The 20,534-nt window shown below is 36.3% G+C and overlaps 1 protein-coding gene across 1 annotated transcript; it reads right to left on the minus strand.

The window, feature by feature from the left end:
- Positions 1-8,009: 8,009 nt before the first annotated feature.
- LOC107770038 (uncharacterized protein At4g06744-like) lies at positions 8,010-9,698 on the minus strand. The gene has a single exon (XM_016589297.2). It carries the CDS (start codon positions 9,496-9,498, stop codon positions 8,110-8,112), a length of 1,389 nt encoding a protein of 462 aa, XP_016444783.1. The 5' UTR covers positions 9,499-9,698; the 3' UTR covers positions 8,010-8,109.
- Between the last annotated feature and the right edge of the window lie 10,836 nt (positions 9,699-20,534).

A 20,534-nucleotide genomic window follows, 5' to 3' on the forward strand; every position in this document is an offset into this window, starting at 1 on the left:
TATCGATTAAGGTTTTGCTGATATAGTAAATCAGAGATTGCGTGCCTTTATCTACAGACCAAGACTGCGTTCAAAAACTGCTAGATACACAAGTAGACATTCACTCGGGTCCGCTTTGATGAGTAGTGGTGGCGAGGATAAATACGTTTTCAGTTTTCTCAGGGCGTCGACGCATTCTTCGTTCCATTGCAACCCGTGGTCTTTCCTTATCACATTGAAGAATTTGTGGCATCTATCCGAGGATCGTGAAATGAACCTTGATAGGGTGGCTATTCGCCCTATTAATTTCTGCACCTGTTTTTTGCTGGTCACTATCTCCGGTATTGCATCGATGGCCCTGATTTGATACGGGTTGACCTCGATTCCCCTTTGTGACACTAGGAAACCAAGAAACTTTCCTGAAGTTACGCCGAAGGCACACTTTTCGGGATTCGGCTTTATCCCGTATTGCCTTAATATCTCGAAGGCTTCCTTCAGATGACCAATGTGATCCTCTTTCTTTGTCGACTTTACTAGCATGTAGTCGATGTAAACCTCTATGGTCTTATCGAGTTGTTCTTTGAACATTTTGGTGACTAACTTTTGATATGTGGCCCCTGCATTCTTGAGCCCGAACGGCATCACCTTATAGCAAATGTTCCTTGATGAGTGATGAAAGTGGTCTTTTCTTGATCTTCTTCAGACATTAGGATTTGGTTATAACCGGAGTAGGCATCCAAGAAGCTCAGCAGTTCGTGCCTCGCTGTTGCATCGATAAGTTGGTCGAAGTGAGGTAACTAAAAAGAGTCCTTCGGGCATACTTTGTTTAGATCGGTGAAGTCAACACATATTCGCCATTTCCCATTCTTCTTTTTGACCATGACCACATTGGCGACCCATTGGGGGTATTTTGATTCTCTGATGGAACTGTTGGCGACTAATTTATCAAACTTCTCGCTGGCCGCCTCATTGATTGTGGCATTAAACTTTATCCTCATTTGCCGTACCGGCGGATAAAGTGGATCGACATTCAGCCTGTGTGTGGTGATATCTCTTGGGATTCCTGGCATATCTGAGTGGGAAAAAGCAAACATATCGGCGTTGTTAGTTAAAAACTCACGATATTTACCTGGCTCCGAGAGGTTGTGTCCAACATAAGCCTTTTTTGTGCTATCGGTGTTATCCAATTGGACGGGGTCGAGATCTTCTATCGTTGCCTTGCAAGCTTCTACGATGTCCGGTTCTTTGATGGCCTCTACTTGTACATCGAGTTTGGTTCCCGACATGGCTGATTGTTATGCTTCCGCACTTGCCCCTTTTAGTTGTTTGGTGTGTGTGCAATCTTGGGCGATCCGATAGCATTCTTGGGCGGTACGTGGCTCGCCTCGGATGCTAAATATCCCCTATGGGGTGGAAAATTTGATTACTTGATAGAAGCTTGAAGGGACGACTCGCATGGCGTGTATCCATGGTCGTCCTATTATGGCGTTGTAGTTCGTTTCCTGGTTCATGACATGGAATGTCGTTTCCAGGGTAACCCCTCCTTCCAGGACAGGTAGCACTATTTCTCCAGATGTCCGCTCTATTGCATTATTAAAACCCGTTAATGTTATGCAACGCGGTATTATTTTATCCTCGAGCCTCATTTGCATGAGAACTCATGGGTGAACAATACATGCGCCACTTTCGTCATCCACCATTATTCTTTTTACATTGGTATCTTGGATGCGTAAAGTTATAACCAAAGCATCATAGTGAGGGAAAGACAAACCGTCGGTATCTGACTTATCGAAGATGATACTATCTTCGAGGTCGTCATATCGTTTGTAGGCGACTGTCCGTTTGAGTTTATGTGTGGTGGTAAATTTCACATGGGTTATTACCGTGTCGTCATCGCTGCTAATAATCATTTGTATGGTACGAGCGGGTGATGGTAGCTTTGGAGGTCCTTGAGGTTGATCGTGACCTCGAGCGAAGTTGGCTCGTCCTCTATTGCTTAGTAGTTCTTTTAGGTATCCTTGATTTAACATTCTTACTACTTCCTGTCGCAGACCTATGCAGTCCTCGGTCTTGTGTCCTCTTTCCTGGTGGAACTCATACAAGACGTTTGACCTCTTAGTGCTTGGGTCCGACTTCATCTTTTGCGGCCACTGCACCTTTGTGCCGAGCTTCTCTAGTGCGTACACTATTTTTGAGGGGGAAACATAAAAATTATGAGCAGATAGTAGTGGAAGCATACCTCTTTCGTTTCGGGAGGGTGCGGTATGTCGAGGCGCGACGTCTGCATGTCATGGAGGTGGAGGATTGGATGTTCGGATGTAAGGCTGGTGTCTTTCTCGATTGAAACATAATAGTTGATCCCTTCGCCCGTCATGGCGGCGATCTCTCCTTGTCTTGGTCTGGACTGATGTTAATCGCTGAAGCGGGCCATTCAGGTCATCCTCGTCTGCCCTTACTTCGGCGCAATAAGCATTGTGGATCTCTTCCCACGTGGTGGGGGTATACTTTATGAGTCTACTGAGTAGCTTTTTGGTTGCTTTTGACTCGTTTCTATTTAGCTCGTTTTGAAAGGCTGCTACTTCCATACCTTCTGACATATTTGGTAGACTCATCCTTACTTTGTTGAATCAGGCTAGGAAATCCCGAAGTCCCTCGCCCGTTGTTTGCCTGACGGCGAAGATATCATTGACCCTAGCTTCTGCCTTTTTCGCTCCCGCGTGCGCGGTGACGAACTTGTTTGCCATCTCTTCGAACGTGGATATTGACTGTGCTAGTAGTTGGGAATACCACGTCAGCGCTCCCCCGGTCAGAGTTTCGCCGAACTTTTTTAGCAGTACAGATGGCACCTGTTCCTTTGATAAATCGTTACCCTTTACTGCGGTAACGTAATGGATTAGGTGATCTTCCGGGTCTGTGGTGCCATCATATATTTTCAAATATGGCGGCATTTTGAAGGCCTTTGGAATAGAATGGGGAGCTGCCTCTTCGCTATATGGTTGTTCGACGAATCGGCCCACATCGCATTTGGTAACAACTTCGGAGCGCCTGGTATTTTATCGACCCTTTCCTGATGTTCCTTCATCTGGTCGCGGAGTGTTTTGTTCTCATTTTTCATCTTTTCCATTTTCATTAAGATGGCCATAAGTGCATCGTCACCTGCATCAGTAACAGTGCGGGTGTTACCTGTTCGCGTAGCGCTTGGCTCATCGGCAGCAGCTGCGATTTCTGTGGGTGGCGCATCTTCGACACCTCCCTGAATGGGTTTCTCGAGCATGTTGCTCAAGTCACTCATTAACCATTCTTCTAGTAGCCTTAAGTGCATCGTCACCTGCATCAGTAGCAGTGCAGGTGTTACCTGTTCGCATAGCGCTTGGCTCATTGGCAGCAGCTGCGATTTCTGTGGATGGCGCGTCTTCGACACCTCCCTGAATGGGTTTCTCGAGCATGTTGCTCAAAGCACTCGTTAACCATTCTTATAGTAGCCTTTTGATTGTTGGTGACGCTTCTCCTACTGAGGATGTTGAGTTTCATCTCTAGCGCAAGGTCGTTAGATCCCCGTGTGGAGGAGGTGAAATCTCACCCTCAGGTGTAACACTTGGTGTTGCATTCTCATTGTCTTCTCCACTGGCCTCGTTGAGGGAATTCAGGAGGTTATTTGTGACACCCTCTATTGCTTTCAGCCTCGCTTCTCCCTTTCCCGCCATCGTTAGTTTTTATGGAGCTGGAGAAAGGTGATTATTTCCTTCAAGAATCAAGATGAAAACTACGATTTCAGCTATAGAAATCCCCACAGACGACGCCAAATTGTTTGACTCAAAAGATATTAAAACCTTTTTGAACAAATCAATCAAAGATGAAGGGGTAAATCTTAGCTGAATATAATATTCTCTAGAAAGAATAATAGATAAAGAGAAGATGGACGTTAAGTTTCTTTTCATTCAAGAATCATAATCTTTCCAGAGTCCCTTTTCCCTATTACAAGGTTATTGTCCCCCTTTTATACTAAGGGAGAAACTCTTCTAAATTGTAAAAGACAAAATATAAGGAATATTCGACGCAATATTCCTAATGTCCCTTAATGGGCTTACACTATTACAAGGGTCGTATAGTCTCTTCTTTGCCTTAAGGTCGCCTTCCTCGGGACGTTCACTCAAAGAGACCCCGTTGTTTGTCGTACTCGTCGTTGGTCGTGGTCGGTCAAATTTGGACCCTTACACTCTTCTAATAATTTTTAGGGTGTGTTCCTTCCTCGAATCCTGCGTGAACGCAAAATACTTTATATATGTACCTAAGTTTTTTCGTTCTTTTTCAGAACGAGCAGTAAAACTCTTGTTATGATTTTTGCATATATATAATTAATTATGCCAAGTGCCAATTAATTAAAAGCTCAAACTTCAAATTAATTTCATCAAGTTATAAGTCGGTTGCAATGATAGCTTTCATCAGTAAGAAAATGTTTAGTATATCTTTTTTTCTCGTTTCTTATATTTTTTCGTCGGATTTTTATTAATTACTACTATTTATCAAAAGATTTCTACATAATTGCCTCTAAGTAAACCAATTGTGTAAGTATTTCTAATTATTTACCAGATCACCAGTTCCTTGTCGGGATCTTTACATAAATAGCCGATCAAATTTCACTATGTATTTTTTCTAGCCGGTATACATAGATTGTTCCCTCATTATATACAATTATATATTCCAAGAATTATACATATATTATATAAGCAGTTGAATGCACGACTATTTAGGTTAATTCTTCTTTTTTTGTTTTCGATTTCCCTTTTAGTATAGTTGAAAACGGGTGAAAATGGCACGGGCTAGCCAATTTTCGGACTGATAATTAAAAAATAACCATTATTTTCCTGCAACATGGAAAGTTCCAACATAATATACTGAAAATTGGTGCACCTGTGTATGAACTTCCAGCATATTATGCTGGAATTCCAGCACACGGAAAATTTCAACATAATATACCGGAGATTGGAGCACCTGTATATGAACTTCCAGCATATTATGCTGGAAGTTCACATGTAAAAAATCAGAAATCCAGTATATTATTCTAGAACATTTTTCGGATTTTGAACAATATTTTCATTCAAATTTATCTTATATGAAAAGTGACTAAATTTTGATTACTTTTCACTTTTCATATATGAAACTGGGGCTATTTTTCAGTTACCACCCATAAATTTGGCTATTTTTAAATTTTACTCGAAAATTGGGCTAGTCTTGGGCCCAACTTGTCCAACTAAGGTGAGCCTACTAGTCCTAATTCCGAGGTGAAAAAATTTATTTCCATGTTTTGACCATTTGCCTAATTTCGAGAGTTCCCCGTTCTGTTTTAGTAGTATTAGTAGCTCCCTTATTTTTTTTCGTCCGCTCTGTGTATCGTATGTTCTAGTCTGTTACTGTTTGATGTTATTTTTTGTTACTGGTTTCGTTGTTATTGTTGTTGTTGTTACTATAATTGTATTTCTCCCCTTTTCCTTATCGTCCTTTGTCCCCCTATTCTTTCTTTCTTCTTCCTCTCTCTTTCTTTTCATCTTTTCTTGAGCTGAGTGTCTATTGGAAACAACCTCTCTACCTCGCCAGGTAGAGGTAAGGTCTGCGTACTCACTACCTTCCTCAGACCCCACTTGTGAGATTGAGTATTGAGTTTAAGAAAAAAATAAATTCTTTTGGAATTTGAGGTTCTAAATAAGTCAAAAAAGGATCTAAAGTATTTGTGTGGTTATAAAAGTTTTTTATTAATAGTAGAATTGTAAATTTAAGTTAAATTATTTTCAAATTTGAAAGTAATAATTTGTTTTTGAAGGGAGCATAGAAGAAATAGGAACGGAGTATGAGGTTTTAGAAATAAAGTGCTCTTCCCCCTTGGTCCGCTATCAGAAACCATCCCCCGCCCTCTCCCGACGAACGGAACTTCATTGCCAACTCCCAAGGCTTTACGCTCTCTGACTTCTTCTTCTTCAGCGAAGGTATTCAACCTCAAACTTCATTGAATATTTGCTAATTTCTACCATTTTTATATTTGAGGAATATGTCTGCATTTTGAATTTTCCGAATTCCCGGACTCAAATTTTGCTTGTATAGCTTTTTCTCAGTTTCATATGAAAGTTGGTCCTCTCAAATTCTGAATCTCATGCTGTTGCTTTAGTGTTGCATTTACTGTTTTTTTGTTTTTCTGTGGTGTAAATTAGTGGTGTCAGTTTTCGCATTCCGGTTTAGATTTTTCTGTTTTGTGTTTGTACTCAAAGGAAGAGGATAGTCCTGAGAGCATAAAGTGTTCAATAACTAGAAATCATCATGTTTTGGAAATCAAAATCTGTTACAGAAGTTTTGACTTTGAGTTACATTCCGAGCTATTTTCTTTAATTTTTCTGCTAATAAAAATCTTAGACAAGATGCTATTTTTCATCTTATCTTGTGTAAATATGACTGTGGAGTTGTTCATTTGAGATTTCTACCTTTACAAGGTAAGGTTTGCGTACACACTACCCTTCCTAGACCCCACTCGTAGGGTTATATTGGGTTTATTGTTGTTTTTGTTGTTGTAGTTGTCTTGTTAAAAAAGAAATCAACTGCGCATTTTGATTAATTTTCCAAAATCAATAGTACAGATGATTTGTGGGAGCGGTATATAGTTAGCATACATCCCTAACCTAGCTTGAAAAATAGCTAATTTATCTAGATACAAAGAGATGAGGAAAATGTCATTGGTAAAATACATAAGGCTCCAAGCTATAATGAATGTGATGTCTACCTATACTAGAGGTGGGGGTACCTCCAAAAAATTCTACAACTACAGAGAATCCTCTAATTTCAAGGTGGTTCAAAAGTGATCTCTGGCTTTTTCTTGTTGGATATACAAATAACTGTGGGACTCCACCTATAAACAGGCATTAGGACTTTGATTTGAGTAGGCAGTTCAGAGAAGTTATGAAACATCTGAGATTGAGGGTATGTCAAGGTTAGAGAGGCAAGTCTATCAACAACTTGGTTACATTCATCGCTTCAGGTTAAAAACTGAAAGCTACATAGTCTTTCTAAGTTTTTCAACCTCTTTAATAATTCTTCCAAGGTATGAGATTAATGCCATTAACATAATTTCAAGATATATAGTACTGCATTTTACGGGTTGTGAATGAGGAATTGAATCAGGGGAAGTAAAACAGAAGGAATAAGAGGTATTGTGTAAATATTTTTCTTAGACTGTCAATGTGTAGAACTGACTCAACGATCGTGAATTCACGATATTGGATGAAATGTGCACCAGTACGGACCTAAATGTCACACTTATTAGATTTTGATCTGTCCACTTGCGACTAAACACAGAATGATTCACTGCATGGGTAACAATATTGAAAATTACCAAAAAGGAAATACTAGCATATTTGATTTATGAACCAAATGGTTTTGATTTCAAAACGAGCCTTTGTTTGGACCGGAAACTAGCCTCCTCCCTCACCCAGCAATGGCGATTAGAAAACTGGTAACCTTTCCTCCCTAGAAGTGGAGCCAAACTTTAGAATTTATGGGTTCTGAACTTGCGAGAAATCTAGCACGCCTTAGTTAGTGGGTTCTCAATAAATATTTACACATATTTAATGAATTTTCTAATACAAATAGAAAGCCTGAGCAAAAGCTATAGGGTTCTTCCGAGTCCGTAAGCAATACTCTACCTCCGCCCTACCCCTCCCAACCATTAATTCATGTAAGCATGTCGATATAGATGAATGTGCACATCAAGTGTGTGAAACCGGTATGTAGCCACATGCCACACTTACTATTGCATTAAGTTTTGCTCCTCTAAAAGTTTGAGTTATTATAGATATGTATATTTGTTTACGTAATGATATCTTTAACATTTTCTGTACAAGATTGATTTTGTTGTAAGCCAAGTTCGTGAATATCTTTTTTGGTAATGGTTGTGAGACTTGAACCTTCGACCTCTGTATGCTCTTATACCTTGTTAAATTGTATTTCATCCAAAAGACTTGTGTAATTACTTGATAATAAGTGAATAATTTCAGCAATATGTTTGCATCGATAAAAATAAAAAACTTGCCAAATTTACATTTTACTGCTGCCATAGTATAATTTTATGCAAACATGGAAAACAGGCATTTACAAGGAATGCGGTTTCAAAGCACCATAAGTTCTTGGCGCTGGAGCCGGATCATTTAAGGCCGAAACAGAACTAGTAGATGAATCCAGTTCATTGTGCTCCAAATTGCCAATTGTACATGGAACTATTCCCAATGACTTTTCATCAGGACAGGATCTAGGCTTGCAAAAAAATGCTGCACATTCTGCTGCTGATCTTTGCATTGGCAACCCTGGAATGCAATTCATCCTCACATCAAGAACCTTTCTTTGAATTAGCTTCTTGCACTCTGGCCCAACCTCAGTGAAGTAATTGTACGACAACGACAAATTCTTCAAGTTGGACAGCTTGCACACCAGTTCAGGCACAGGTCCATAAAACTGATTTTGCGCCAAGTTCAGTATCTGCATGTTAGCCAAACATCCGAACGAATGAGGTATTTTCCCTGTTAACTTGTTTTTGCTCACATCAAATATTCTGGCCTTAGTTAAAAGCCCAATTTCATATGGCAAACAACCAGTAAGCTGGTTGTTCAAGAACAGAACTTCAAGTAAAGTTTTACAAGCTTGGCCAATGCTACGTGGAATGGAGCCAATGAATTTGTTGTTGGCTAGAGTCAAGTAAAGAACCGGGGTTGATCCCAGGTTATCAGGAAGTTTCTGCATTAAATTGTTGTTGTTGATAAAGAGAACGTCGAGGTTTAGCATGAAAACTTGAGGTGGAACCAATCCTGAAAAAGTATTGAATCTAAGGTCCAAGAACGTTAAATTCTTGGCACCAAGAACGTCATTTGGAAATTCGCCATTATAATTGTTGTTGCTAAGGTCTAACTCATAAAGGTAACGAAGATTCGCGATCTTTTTTGGGATTGTGCCTGTAAACTTGTTGGAATTTGCATGGAAAATTGTTATGTCTGGTAATTCATCAAGAAAGCCGTTAAGAGTAAGGTCAGGACCAGCAAAATTGAACTGATTGAAGTCCACTGCAGCTAGTGCTTGAACCTTATAATCAGGAACAATTGCACAATGGAAACCTTTGTACTTGTTACAAACATCATAGCCAACCCATGTGTTTTTAATTCCTAAAGGGTCATACTTGATTTTGGCCTTAAACTTTTGGATTACATTGTAGGCTATCTCGATACGTTTACTTTCAAAGAGGTATGGTGGTGGCGATGGTGGTGGAGGGCAAGGTGGTTCTGGTGACGGTGGTGGTGGTGGACAATCTTGATTATCCGGTGGAGGTGGTGGTGGAGAATTTTCACCACCTCCGCCGATGATTATTTCCAAAGTTTCTCTACTTTGGCCAAGAATTGAACCAGCCAAAACTAGACCATTCTGCAAAAATATTTGGATGAAAAAAGTTATAACTAATACAAATGATAAAGTAATAGAGATAATGGTAGCCATTTTTGCTCAGAGGCTGAGGAGTGGTAGAAATTAAGATCAATTATATAGATTAATTGGAAAAAGTAGAGGGCTAGACTAGAATTGATTGATTCATATTTCATAGTCACGAGAGGAGCTATAACAGTACAAGATGTTTTGTCGACAAGTAACAAAGTTGTTGCCCTCTCACTCTCACATAGGTACCTTTTCGTCCATTTATGACTTGTCACTGATTCTGTGAATTAATATCTATAAATAAGCTTCCATTGTATCATCACATGTATTGCCAATTTTTCAATAAAAAATAAAAGTTAAACTGCAACTTGGAGTCCTTAGTTGCATTTCCTTGTCTCTTTCTCTCCTTTTAGCCAATTGGGTTGATTGGTTATTGATACATAGATAACTGACAGAGAAATTGGTATATATATAGAACATCATTTTTGACCTTTAGACCCACGTAGAAATTGATTTAAACCTGAAAAGTTATTGAAATGTAAATTTCTTTACCATATATTAACTTTTTGGTTTCATGTTGTTTTTTATTTTCTTTGTTGAGAAATGTTTTAAAATTTTTGTTATTGTAATTTATCATTAAGATCAACAGGCAGCTTTTGTTTGTCGCATAAATTGCAATGATTATCTGACCAAGTTAACTATTTGATAGTTTAAAATGTCAAAATAGTTAAATAACGTGGACCCTATATTACTTGCAGCCTATATTTGATCCCCTGTTCCCTATTATACTACTTATTTTTTTCTACAAAAGTTAACCAAGTGACATATCGGGGCCATGCGCCATGAAAGTATAACTCAAAGGTACTGGCTAATTCATAAACTCAATTTCGTTCTGCAGTTAATATTCATTCATTAAATTTACCATCAAAGATTTATCATCTCCTATATTGCATCTTTTTACAGCTGCTATATGTACAGCTCTTTAACTTATATATATAAGAATCGCCACTGGGGATGGCAAACGGGCGGTTCGGGTCGGATATGGACGAGCCAAAAACGGATAATGCAAAAATGGGTAATTTATCCGACCCGACCCATATTAAGAGCCCGTTTGGACATACATTTTTTTTTTTTTAAAACAATGTTTGGTTATCCCATTCTTACCACCAGTTTTTCAATTGAAAATGAGAATTTGCTAGTTTTTAATTTTACAAATTTACCCTATATTTTTAAAATTTATAAAATGACTCCATCAGTTTTTTATCTTTGGTAGATACATCTTTAGCGATTGATGGTAAAACATCAGTCCTAGTTGATACTTGAACTCTTCCTACAGGAAGTTTGATTATTATGAGAAATATGTGGCTATGCCTGCTTTTACACCTTTTTTGTGTGTTAGTAGAATTAGAAAATGTGATATTGATTTTGCATCTTCTGTGTATTGCAGTAAAGCAGAATATGATAACAGTTAAACAATAGCATATTGATTGTTTATTTCAAGTACGATAATTAAATTAGGGTGGTTTTGATATTTTTTTACAAGTTGTGGGGTATAAATCATATTTCATGGTTTTGAAAAAAAAAGACATTCAAATATGTTGTAAAAATTATAACCAAACACAACTTCATCTTCAATTCAAATTTGAAAAAAAAAATTGGAATTCATGTCCAAACGCCTAGTTAATATGGATAAAAAATGGGTTAACCAGCGGATAATATGGATATCCATATCATTTATGATTTCTTGAATATGGTCATTTTTGGGAGAATTCTACGTCTCCCAAACTTGAACACCCCTAATTTGAAGCTTTATAAATATAAACATTAAATCCATTGGTTATCCATTTCTAAGTGCATAATATTATTCTTATCTATATTTGACTCATTTTAAAAAAGTTCATTACCCTATCTATTTTTAAATGGATAATATGAGTGGATAACCGTTTACTTTTAACCATTTTACTACCACTAGTCGCCACTTAGAACTTCTTCACCGCACAGTGCCACAACGCCCACAATTGCAGTGGAAAAAGAGAATTATATTACTTTACTTTACTACACTACTATTAAATAAGTGAGAATGAGACCTGTATCCGGTTAAAAGAGAACTGCATCCGGATACAAATCGGGTCAGCATCGTATACTTGCCGTTTAAAGGGTTAGAACTGACATTGCAGACTTTAGGCTTTTTGTTATTGGTTAATTTTGTAAGGTACTGTAGCATCTTCATAAACTTTTGGTTCCGGGTCGACCATTTTGCCCATCTTCTAATATGCCTTTTTAGTTAGAATCCTACACGTGGCTTCAGCTACGGAGTTATGTCGGTCCACAAATACATAGAGTCTGACTAGTTTGTCTTTGAATGGTTGTTATGTAGTTTGTTATTTTTGATTAAGCTTCTGGGCTTTCTAATTCTGAGCCATTTCCAATCACAATTGGGCCCACCTTAATGTACATATATTCTTCTAACCAAATTGCCCAAATTGGAAATTTTGTGAATACATAATGAGAATTTTTCACAAAGCACCATCTTTTAGTCCTAATTAGCCATTTATAGATACTTTTTGCTATATTACGCTCTATAGATATCTTTTATGTTTTTATACAATGTATTTCATGTATTTAAACGGTTGTATTCATTAATACAAGAAAAAAATAGGCATAAAAACGGGAAATTCAACTAAGTGTTATCTGTATTTAACTGTATTCAAGCGAAATTTCAGCTGTATTTAACTGTATTCTAACAAAATTTCAGTGAAATACAGTAACTTTTTTGCGCAAATTCTGGGAACTCAAACTTGTTAAAAGCAGAAGAAAATCAAATCACATGATAGTCTCCTAATTTAACTCAAAGAACTAAAACGAGTACACACTAATTTGTATTTTGCTCAAAGAAAGCAACTCAAAAACGTGAAAAGAAGGAAAAACCAGAGCAACACATCTGATCGAACTTCTCAATTCTCTTCTCCTTTTTCTCTATTGAATACAACAAAATACAATTGAATCCAGCTGAATAAAATTTTTGAATGCAACAAAATACAACTAACTTCTGCTGAATAAAATAGTTGAATATAACTAACTACAACTGAATACAGTTGTATAAAACACTTGAATACAACTAACTATTGCTGAATAAAATTTAATTACAACTGATTAAAACTGAATACAAGAGAATAATCACAACTTTTTAATACATCTAAAATATATAAATGAATGTTGCTGAATACATGTGAATACAGTTTCACCTCTTTCATCTGTAAACATGGCTTTCGACAAAATCAAGGTTGAAAACCCTATCGTTGAGATGGACGGTTAGATCTCTTTCTCCTTTACTTTCTCTATCTTTATATTTCTTCCGTTTTTCTTGCTGAAATTTGTTGTTTTATAGATCTGTTTTTGTATGCCAAATAATAATAAAGATTGATTATGCTGTGAAAATACAGAGAGGACAAAGAATTTGAGTAACGTGGGTATGTGGGAGAAGAGAGTAGAGGTGACAATGGCGGAGAAATAGAGATTTAGGGTGGGAGAAGATTTATGAAACGTAGGTTTGTGGGAGAAGAGGGTAAAATGTATGAAAGAAGAGAGAGAAAAGCTGGTCAGAGGAGATATACGCTAATTAGTTGAGAGAAAATATAAAAAATGAGAGAAAAATATTTTGTAGCATATATGGTGCCTTAATTGTAGGATGGAACTATATTTAGATTTTTTGCTATAAACTATAAAAGGTATTTATAGGATGTAATATTTTAAAATGGTATTTATTTAATATAAATAGGGTACTAACCTATTCTATAGGTGGTAAAATTTCCATACATAATTTATGGGGAGAATTTCAAAAATAGCTAGATTTACAAGTGGACATTCAAAAATAGTCATGGTTTCAAAAGTAATCGAAATTTAGCCACTTTTCATGTAAAGATAAATCTGAACGAAACCACTATTCAAAATTCGGAAAAATACTCCAGTATAATATACTGGAGTTCCAGTACAATATACCGGTCCATCATAATATACTGAAACTTTTCGCGTGTTGGAGTTCTAGCATAATATGCTGGAAATTCATATACAGGTGCACCGATCTCCAGTATATTATGCTGGAACTTTTCGTGTTGCGGCAAAATAGTGGCTATTTTTCAATGACTTTGTAAATGCTGGCTATTTTTAAATGATCAGTCGGAAAACTGGCTAGCCGTGCTATTTTTACTAATTTATGTGAAAAGCTAAATAAGTGTGCCATATTACCCATATTTTTCAACTATTTTCAATGAGAATTGGAGTTATAAAAGAAGAAGATAGGATCAGGTAAACAATCAAACTACACAAATGAAGAAATGCTAACATACTATATAGACACTTAATTAACTTTTCTATCTTTAACATATATCAGCTATAAATTATGTTAAACTAGGTACTAGACATGTTAATTATTTAAAAGAAAGAATCATAAAAGCATTATCAAAAGAATTAAATTTAGGCCGCAACAAAACAACTTAAATAACTTGTAAAGATCACTTGATTTTTATTTTGAGATCTCTTACGTGTAAAATGATAAATTCTTAGCCAGATTTACAAGTGGTCATTCAAAAATAGTTATAGTTTCAAAAAGTAATCGAAATTTAGCCACTTTCATGTAAAGATAAATCTGAATGAAAACACTATTCAAAATTCGGAAAAATACTCCAGTATAATATACTGAAATTCCAGTATAATATACTAGGGTTCTAGCATAAGTATACTCAGCATAATATACTGGAGAGTATATTATACTGGAACTTTTCGCGTGTTGGAGTTCCAGCATAATATGCTAGAAGTTGATACACAGGTGTACTAATCTCCAGCATATTATGCTGAAACTTTCCATGTTGCAGCAAAATAGTGACTATTTTTAAATGACTTTCAAATGCTAGCTATTTTTTAATAATCAGTCCGAAAATTGAATAGCGCGTGCTATTTTTACATTCTAAGTGGCACATGCAAATAATGACTCTGCCCTTTTCCTGTATTGGAGTTTGAAGTTATAATTGAACAGTTGAAATCATTTGTTTGGAAATAAATTAGCCAGTATTACCTTTGGTACGCCTCTGCACGTGCAAAGCTTTGAAGTTGGAAAGCAAAGAATTACAAGAAATCAGGGGCGGCCTTCCATAAAGCAGATAAAATAACTGGTTTAGGCCCCATATTTGTGGGGTCCCATTTTTTGTTACGCTTAATAAGTTTATAAAAAGGTTCTGTGAAGTGAAAATGTTTGATTTCTTTTTTTAACAATTATAGAGAAGAAGGATTTACAACTGTTATGATTTTTGCAGAGAAAATCATATTGAACCCGAATTTTGTTAGAAACGTGTGATATATAGTAAGTAATAATTTGATGAGAATATTGAAAATAAAATCTCAAAAACCTTTCGAAGAGTCCTTTGGAGTTGATTACTTTATATATAGTAGACAAAGCTATTTTTTTTCAATTCAAAATAGATTTAAACAATTCGAAGTATATGAAAATATTTTGATTTTCTATTTAGCGGTAAAAATTAAGATCACTACATGATGAAAATGTTCCTTAAAGCATAATAATCAATTCGATATTGATGGTTTAGATTTATTTTCAGAATTAAAAGTATTAAGGGAAATAGTGCAATTAGAAGATAGCAGTTTAATTGATACACTCGGTCAAATTAAAAGATTTGATTCTTTTTTCAATGCTTATATTACTTATGAAATAATGTTAATAACTCTTATTACCGTCGCTTCAGCGGAAAGAAGTTTTCAAAATTAAAATTGATAAAATCTTACCTAAGATCATCAATGTGTCAAGAAAGGTTAAAATAGATTAGCAATATATAATTAAGAAAGACTTATTAAGAGTTACTGATTATAAAAAATTATTTAATAACTTCATATCTAAGAAATGCTAGAAAATAGACTTCAAATAAATAAATAAATATACAGTATTAACTTATTATGCCTCTGCACGTACAAAGCTTCGAAGTTGGCAAACAAATAATTATAAGAAATGAGAACAATGTAAGAAAGATTGTGGCAAATAGTGTCAACTTAAAAAAATAAAGACTTATATATACCTTCTTTGCCACACAATGACAAGACTGATGTGTTATTTAATTTAGCTTTGGCTAATTTTTAGTGTCGGTAAAAACATTACTTCGTTAATTCTTTTTTGTTGTGTACCTCAGTAAGTATTTTTGTGAAGATTCAGCAGCTTTTGTAGTGAAGCATAATAGATTTTACATTTGTTTTATTTCAGAAACAGAGAATTTTTTTTGGACAAAAAAGAATATGAATTGGTGTAAATGTACACTCTGGATAAACTGTTATAATGCTTATCCTTTTCTTTTAACCAGATGGCTAAATTTTCTAAGCATATTTATGTCCCACAGGTATAAAAATGCCCCGCTTAAAGTTTTAGTTGGAATGATAGCCAATATTTGTAAAGTATTTGAAAAATAATCACAACTTAAAAATATAATAAAGTAGTTGAAAATAAGCCACATAAATTGTAGAAAATTTATCTGGAATTTGAAGTGCCAAATTCGAAACTTAAATATTTAGCCAGCCAAATATAAAATCAAATAAGCATAAATTTGATGAATATACATTGACATTATAAAACGAAGAGTTCACGGGATAAGTCACAATTTTAATGTATATTTTTGAATTTCAGAAGAGTGATACTAGCTTTTCTTACAATTTGCGTCGAAAATGTAAGTTTGCTTTATAGAGACCGATCTTTGCATTTATTTTAGTTGTCCATTAGTTTACCAATTGCATTTTTCAATTCATCGGCTAGGTGCGTTTTGGTAATTGTACTTCAATGAATCGGTAGGAATAATTAGTTAATATAGAAAATTTCTCCCCTCATCAGCAGCTTAAAAGATCTTTACATTATACTTATGTTTCACTAGTTTCATTCAGATACTTCTGTAAGAGGGAGATTGTTTCATTTTTTGTAACATAAGCCCCCTACTTCTTGAATTTAAAAAATAAAAAATTAGAATTTTATATTTGTCGAAAAATAAAAAATATAGTACTAGAACTATCTCTCATATAGAATAGGCCTAAAAAACTTAGGAATGTTGGGCCCATGCTAGCAAGGGCCTACTCCCACCTTTGAACGTTATATGGGAACATTTTTTTTAGTCCGTCCCAAAATGAATCATAGCTTTCTAATTTTGGTAATAATGCAACTTTAAGCTTTTAGTTTTATCATTAATAAAATAATTTATAGCCACATAAATATTTATAACTTGTTTTTTATCATAAATTTCAAAAAAAATCTTTTTTTCCTGTTAAACTTCATGCATGTTCAAATTTTGTCACATAAAATGAAACTGGAGAGCATATAATTGAGACAAATAGTGGGAAAGGGTCGATTAGGTAACAAACGGCCACTAACCTTTAAACTTGTGATATGATTGTCTGAAATGACCTCTTGGCTACCGATTTTCTTAGTGTGTTTTACTGGTAGTACATTATAATAACGGTTTACATACATGTACCAAAATGTTTAACTTTTACTAGTATTAATTTCAAACATTGTGGCGAATTGTTTATATACATATTATTTCTAAAAGATTATGAAGCGATATCGAATGATACTATTACGATCCAAAATCTAACTCATCGTGATAGCGTCTATCGTGGTACTAGGCAAACCGACATTTTTAAAATACTTTCAACATTTAACAAAAATGAATTAAGACATTTAAAATAACTGGAGTTTTTCATAAAAACAGGGTGAACCCAAGTCCCAAAACATAAATGCGGAAAATAACCCGACATCGGGGTGTCACTAAGTCATGAGCATCTAAACAACCAGTCCAGAAACAGTTCTACAAGAGTATGTGTCAAATGCGAATACAGGAAAGAAAAGATAGCAAGAAAGGAGAGACAAAGATTGCAAACGCCGGCAGCTACCTCGCGAGTCTCCAATACTCAACCACGCACGAGATCAACGTCCATCATGTCAGGAAATACCTGGATCTGCACACGAGATGCAGAGAGTAACATGAGTACATCCAACTCAGTAAGTAACCATAATAAATAAGGAACTAAAGATAGCGACGAGCTACACAGTTATAGTTCATTTTCAGTAATTCCAGTAAAGAATAGACATGCTTTCAAATTCGATAGTTCAAGTCAAATAAGTTTTATACAGTTTCAAGTTCAAGTAAACCGGATATAAAATCTTTCAGAAATTTCACAACAATGATAGATAGCAACTAAGTGCAACAATAAACAAAAGCAAGTACAACCTCTCAAGGCGGCATTCACTCAACTCATCTTAACAGCTCAATCACTCAGCTCTCAGCCCTCAGTACTCACACTCAATAGTTACCTACGCTCACTAGAGGTGTACAGACTTCAAAGGGGCTCCTATAGCCTAAGCGTTATAATTCGCACGGATAACTTACGTGCTGAACGGACAACTCACGTGCTATAATATCATATCGAGATCCGCACGGGCAACTCACGTGCTACAGTATAAATATCTGGATCCACACGGACAACTCACGTGCTATGGTATCAATATCTCACCATCAGGCCCTCAGCCTCACTCAGTCATTAGCCTCCCTAGTCTCTCGGGCTCTCAGAAATCATATAAATCAACCCAAACAGAGATAAAATATGTATCAACAAGGAACAAGAAGAGATGGAGGTATGATACGCAAATAAAGTCATGACTGAGTACAAGACAACAAATAGTAGCTAAATCAACAAGTGCACAACCTCTGCGGGTCCTAATAGTGACATCATATAGCCTAAGCATGATTTCTAACATAGATTTCAGTCCAATTTCTATAACACTAATAGAAACATATAGCTAATAACAAGTTATTCCAATTTACGATTCCACGTGACCAAGTCACAATTTTCATGGTGTATGCCCACACATCCGTTACCTAGCATGTGCATCACCTCCAGAATAATCACATAGCACAACGTCCGCAGTTTTATACCCTCAGAACCAGATTTAGAACTGTTACTTACCTCAATCCGAGCAAAACGCTACTCCAAAATGCCTTTGCCTTGCCAGTCGGTCTCCGAATGTCCCGAATCTAGCCACAAGTAGTACAATACAATTAATATAGGCTAAAGAGATCGATTCCACAAGAAAACTACTGAATTATAGCAAAAAATCCAAAATCAGCTCAAACCGGACCCTCGGGCCCATGTCTCGAAATCCGACAAAAGTCACAAAATCCGAAAGTCCATTCGCTCACGAGTCTAACCATATCAAATTTATCAAAATCTGATACCATTTGGTCATCCAAATCCTTAAAATTCACTCTCCAAATCCCTAGCCCTAAACCCCAAATTTCACCTCAAAAACTCACCAACTAGGTGTAAAAGCAATAAGGAAACATCATTATTGAAGATAAATGGGCACAAGTAGCTTACCTCAGTAATCACTTCGAAATCCCTCTTAAAATCTTCCAAAATTCGAGCTCAAGGTGATAAAAATGGTGAAAAATCTCAAAGTCCCCTATTTATATGTTCTGCCCAGGCCTTTCGCACTTGCGGCCATTTATCCGCACATGCGGAGCCGCTTCTGCGGTTAAAACTTCGATTTTGTGGAAGTCACTTGCCTAGCTGTCTCCGCTTCTGTGATCACTGGACCGCATCTGCGCATATCGCAAGTGCGGGAACTCCATCGCACCTGCAGATCAAACTCGCATACGCGTCCTTCTGCCCGCTTCTGCGACCATCGCAGGTGCGAAGGTGCGAGATACTCTTCGCACCTGCGACCTCTGCTCAACTCTTTCTTGGTCGCTTCTGCGATTCCTTCCCCGTTTCTGCGGGCTCGCACCTGCATTGCCTACTCCGCAGGTGCAATTACATCAGTAGCAGCAACACTTCAGGTGTTTCATCAACTTAAAACCAAGTCCGTTAACCATCCGAAATCAACCGAGGCCCCCGGGACCTCAACTAAACATACCAACACGTTCTAAATCCAGATACGACTTAGTCAAATCCTCAAATCACCTCAAATAAAATCGAAAACACAAATTACACACGGATTCAAGCCTAATGAACTTCGAAATTTCCAAATTTTACAAACGACGTCAAAACATATCAAATCACGTCCGATTGACCTCAAATTTTGCACACAAGTCATATGTGACACCACGGACCTACTCCAACTTCCAGAATTCCAATCCATCCCCGATATCAAAAAGTTAACTCCCGGTCAAACATTCCAAAATTCCAACTTTCGCCAATTCAAGCCTAATTCTACTACGGACCTCCAAAACACAATTCGGACGCGCTACTAAGTGCAAAATCTCCTAACGGAGCTAATGGAACCATCAAAATTCAAATCAGAGGTTGTTTGCACATAAGTCAGCATCCGATCAACTTTTTCAACTTAAACTTTCAAATAAGAGACTAAGTGTCTCAATTCATTTTGAAATCACTCCAGACCCGAACCAACTAACCCGGTTAGTCATAATACAACTGTAGAATATAAAAGGAGCAAAAAAAGGGAGGAATGAGACTACAACTCTCGAAACGACCGGCTAGGTTGTTACAGACACACTTATAAATTAGGAAGTTCAGTCACAGCCTTGAATAGCTAACAAGTGGCTTTATATTATAAAGGTTTGGTAGTTCTTTGGATTTGTTCTCTATTAATGACACGCGCTAATCTTAATTTTCAATTTTTTAATGGTACGTGGCAGGTGACGTGTCAATCAATTTATTATTATTTTTGGGTCAGAAAAGTCTTTTAATGACAAAACTTGCCGCAAGCTTGATATTAATAAGCTCTCCATATTCAACTTCTACTTTTCTACTACTCTTTATTGTCAAATTGAATCAAATATGCGAATCTATCAGCATGACTGTATTCCCATCTGTTCCCTTCGGAATTAGCAATTTTTTCTTTGCTTAATTTTTAATAATTGTTTTGATTTTACTCGTAATTTTTTCAGTCGGATAATTAAACTTTCAGATAATTAAACTAATACAATTTTCTTAGTAGTAAATGGATTTCGTACTCGTTTCCCAGACATTTATTTTATTTATTTATTTATAATCTTTTAGCCGTTAACATTATCACTCTACGCGTATTTCAGGGTCACCCA

The sequence above is a fragment of the Nicotiana tabacum genome, chromosome 5 (assembly GCF_000715075.1).
Source record: "Nicotiana tabacum cultivar K326 chromosome 5, ASM71507v2, whole genome shotgun sequence".
Lineage (NCBI taxonomy): Eukaryota > Viridiplantae > Streptophyta > Magnoliopsida > Solanales > Solanaceae > Nicotiana > Nicotiana tabacum.

Bases quoted from the DNA above. Each gene is read 5' to 3' on its own strand.
- LOC107770038 (XM_016589297.2), bottom strand. From the start codon at position 9,498: ATGGCTACCATTATCTCTATTACTTTATCATTTGTATTAGTTATAACT.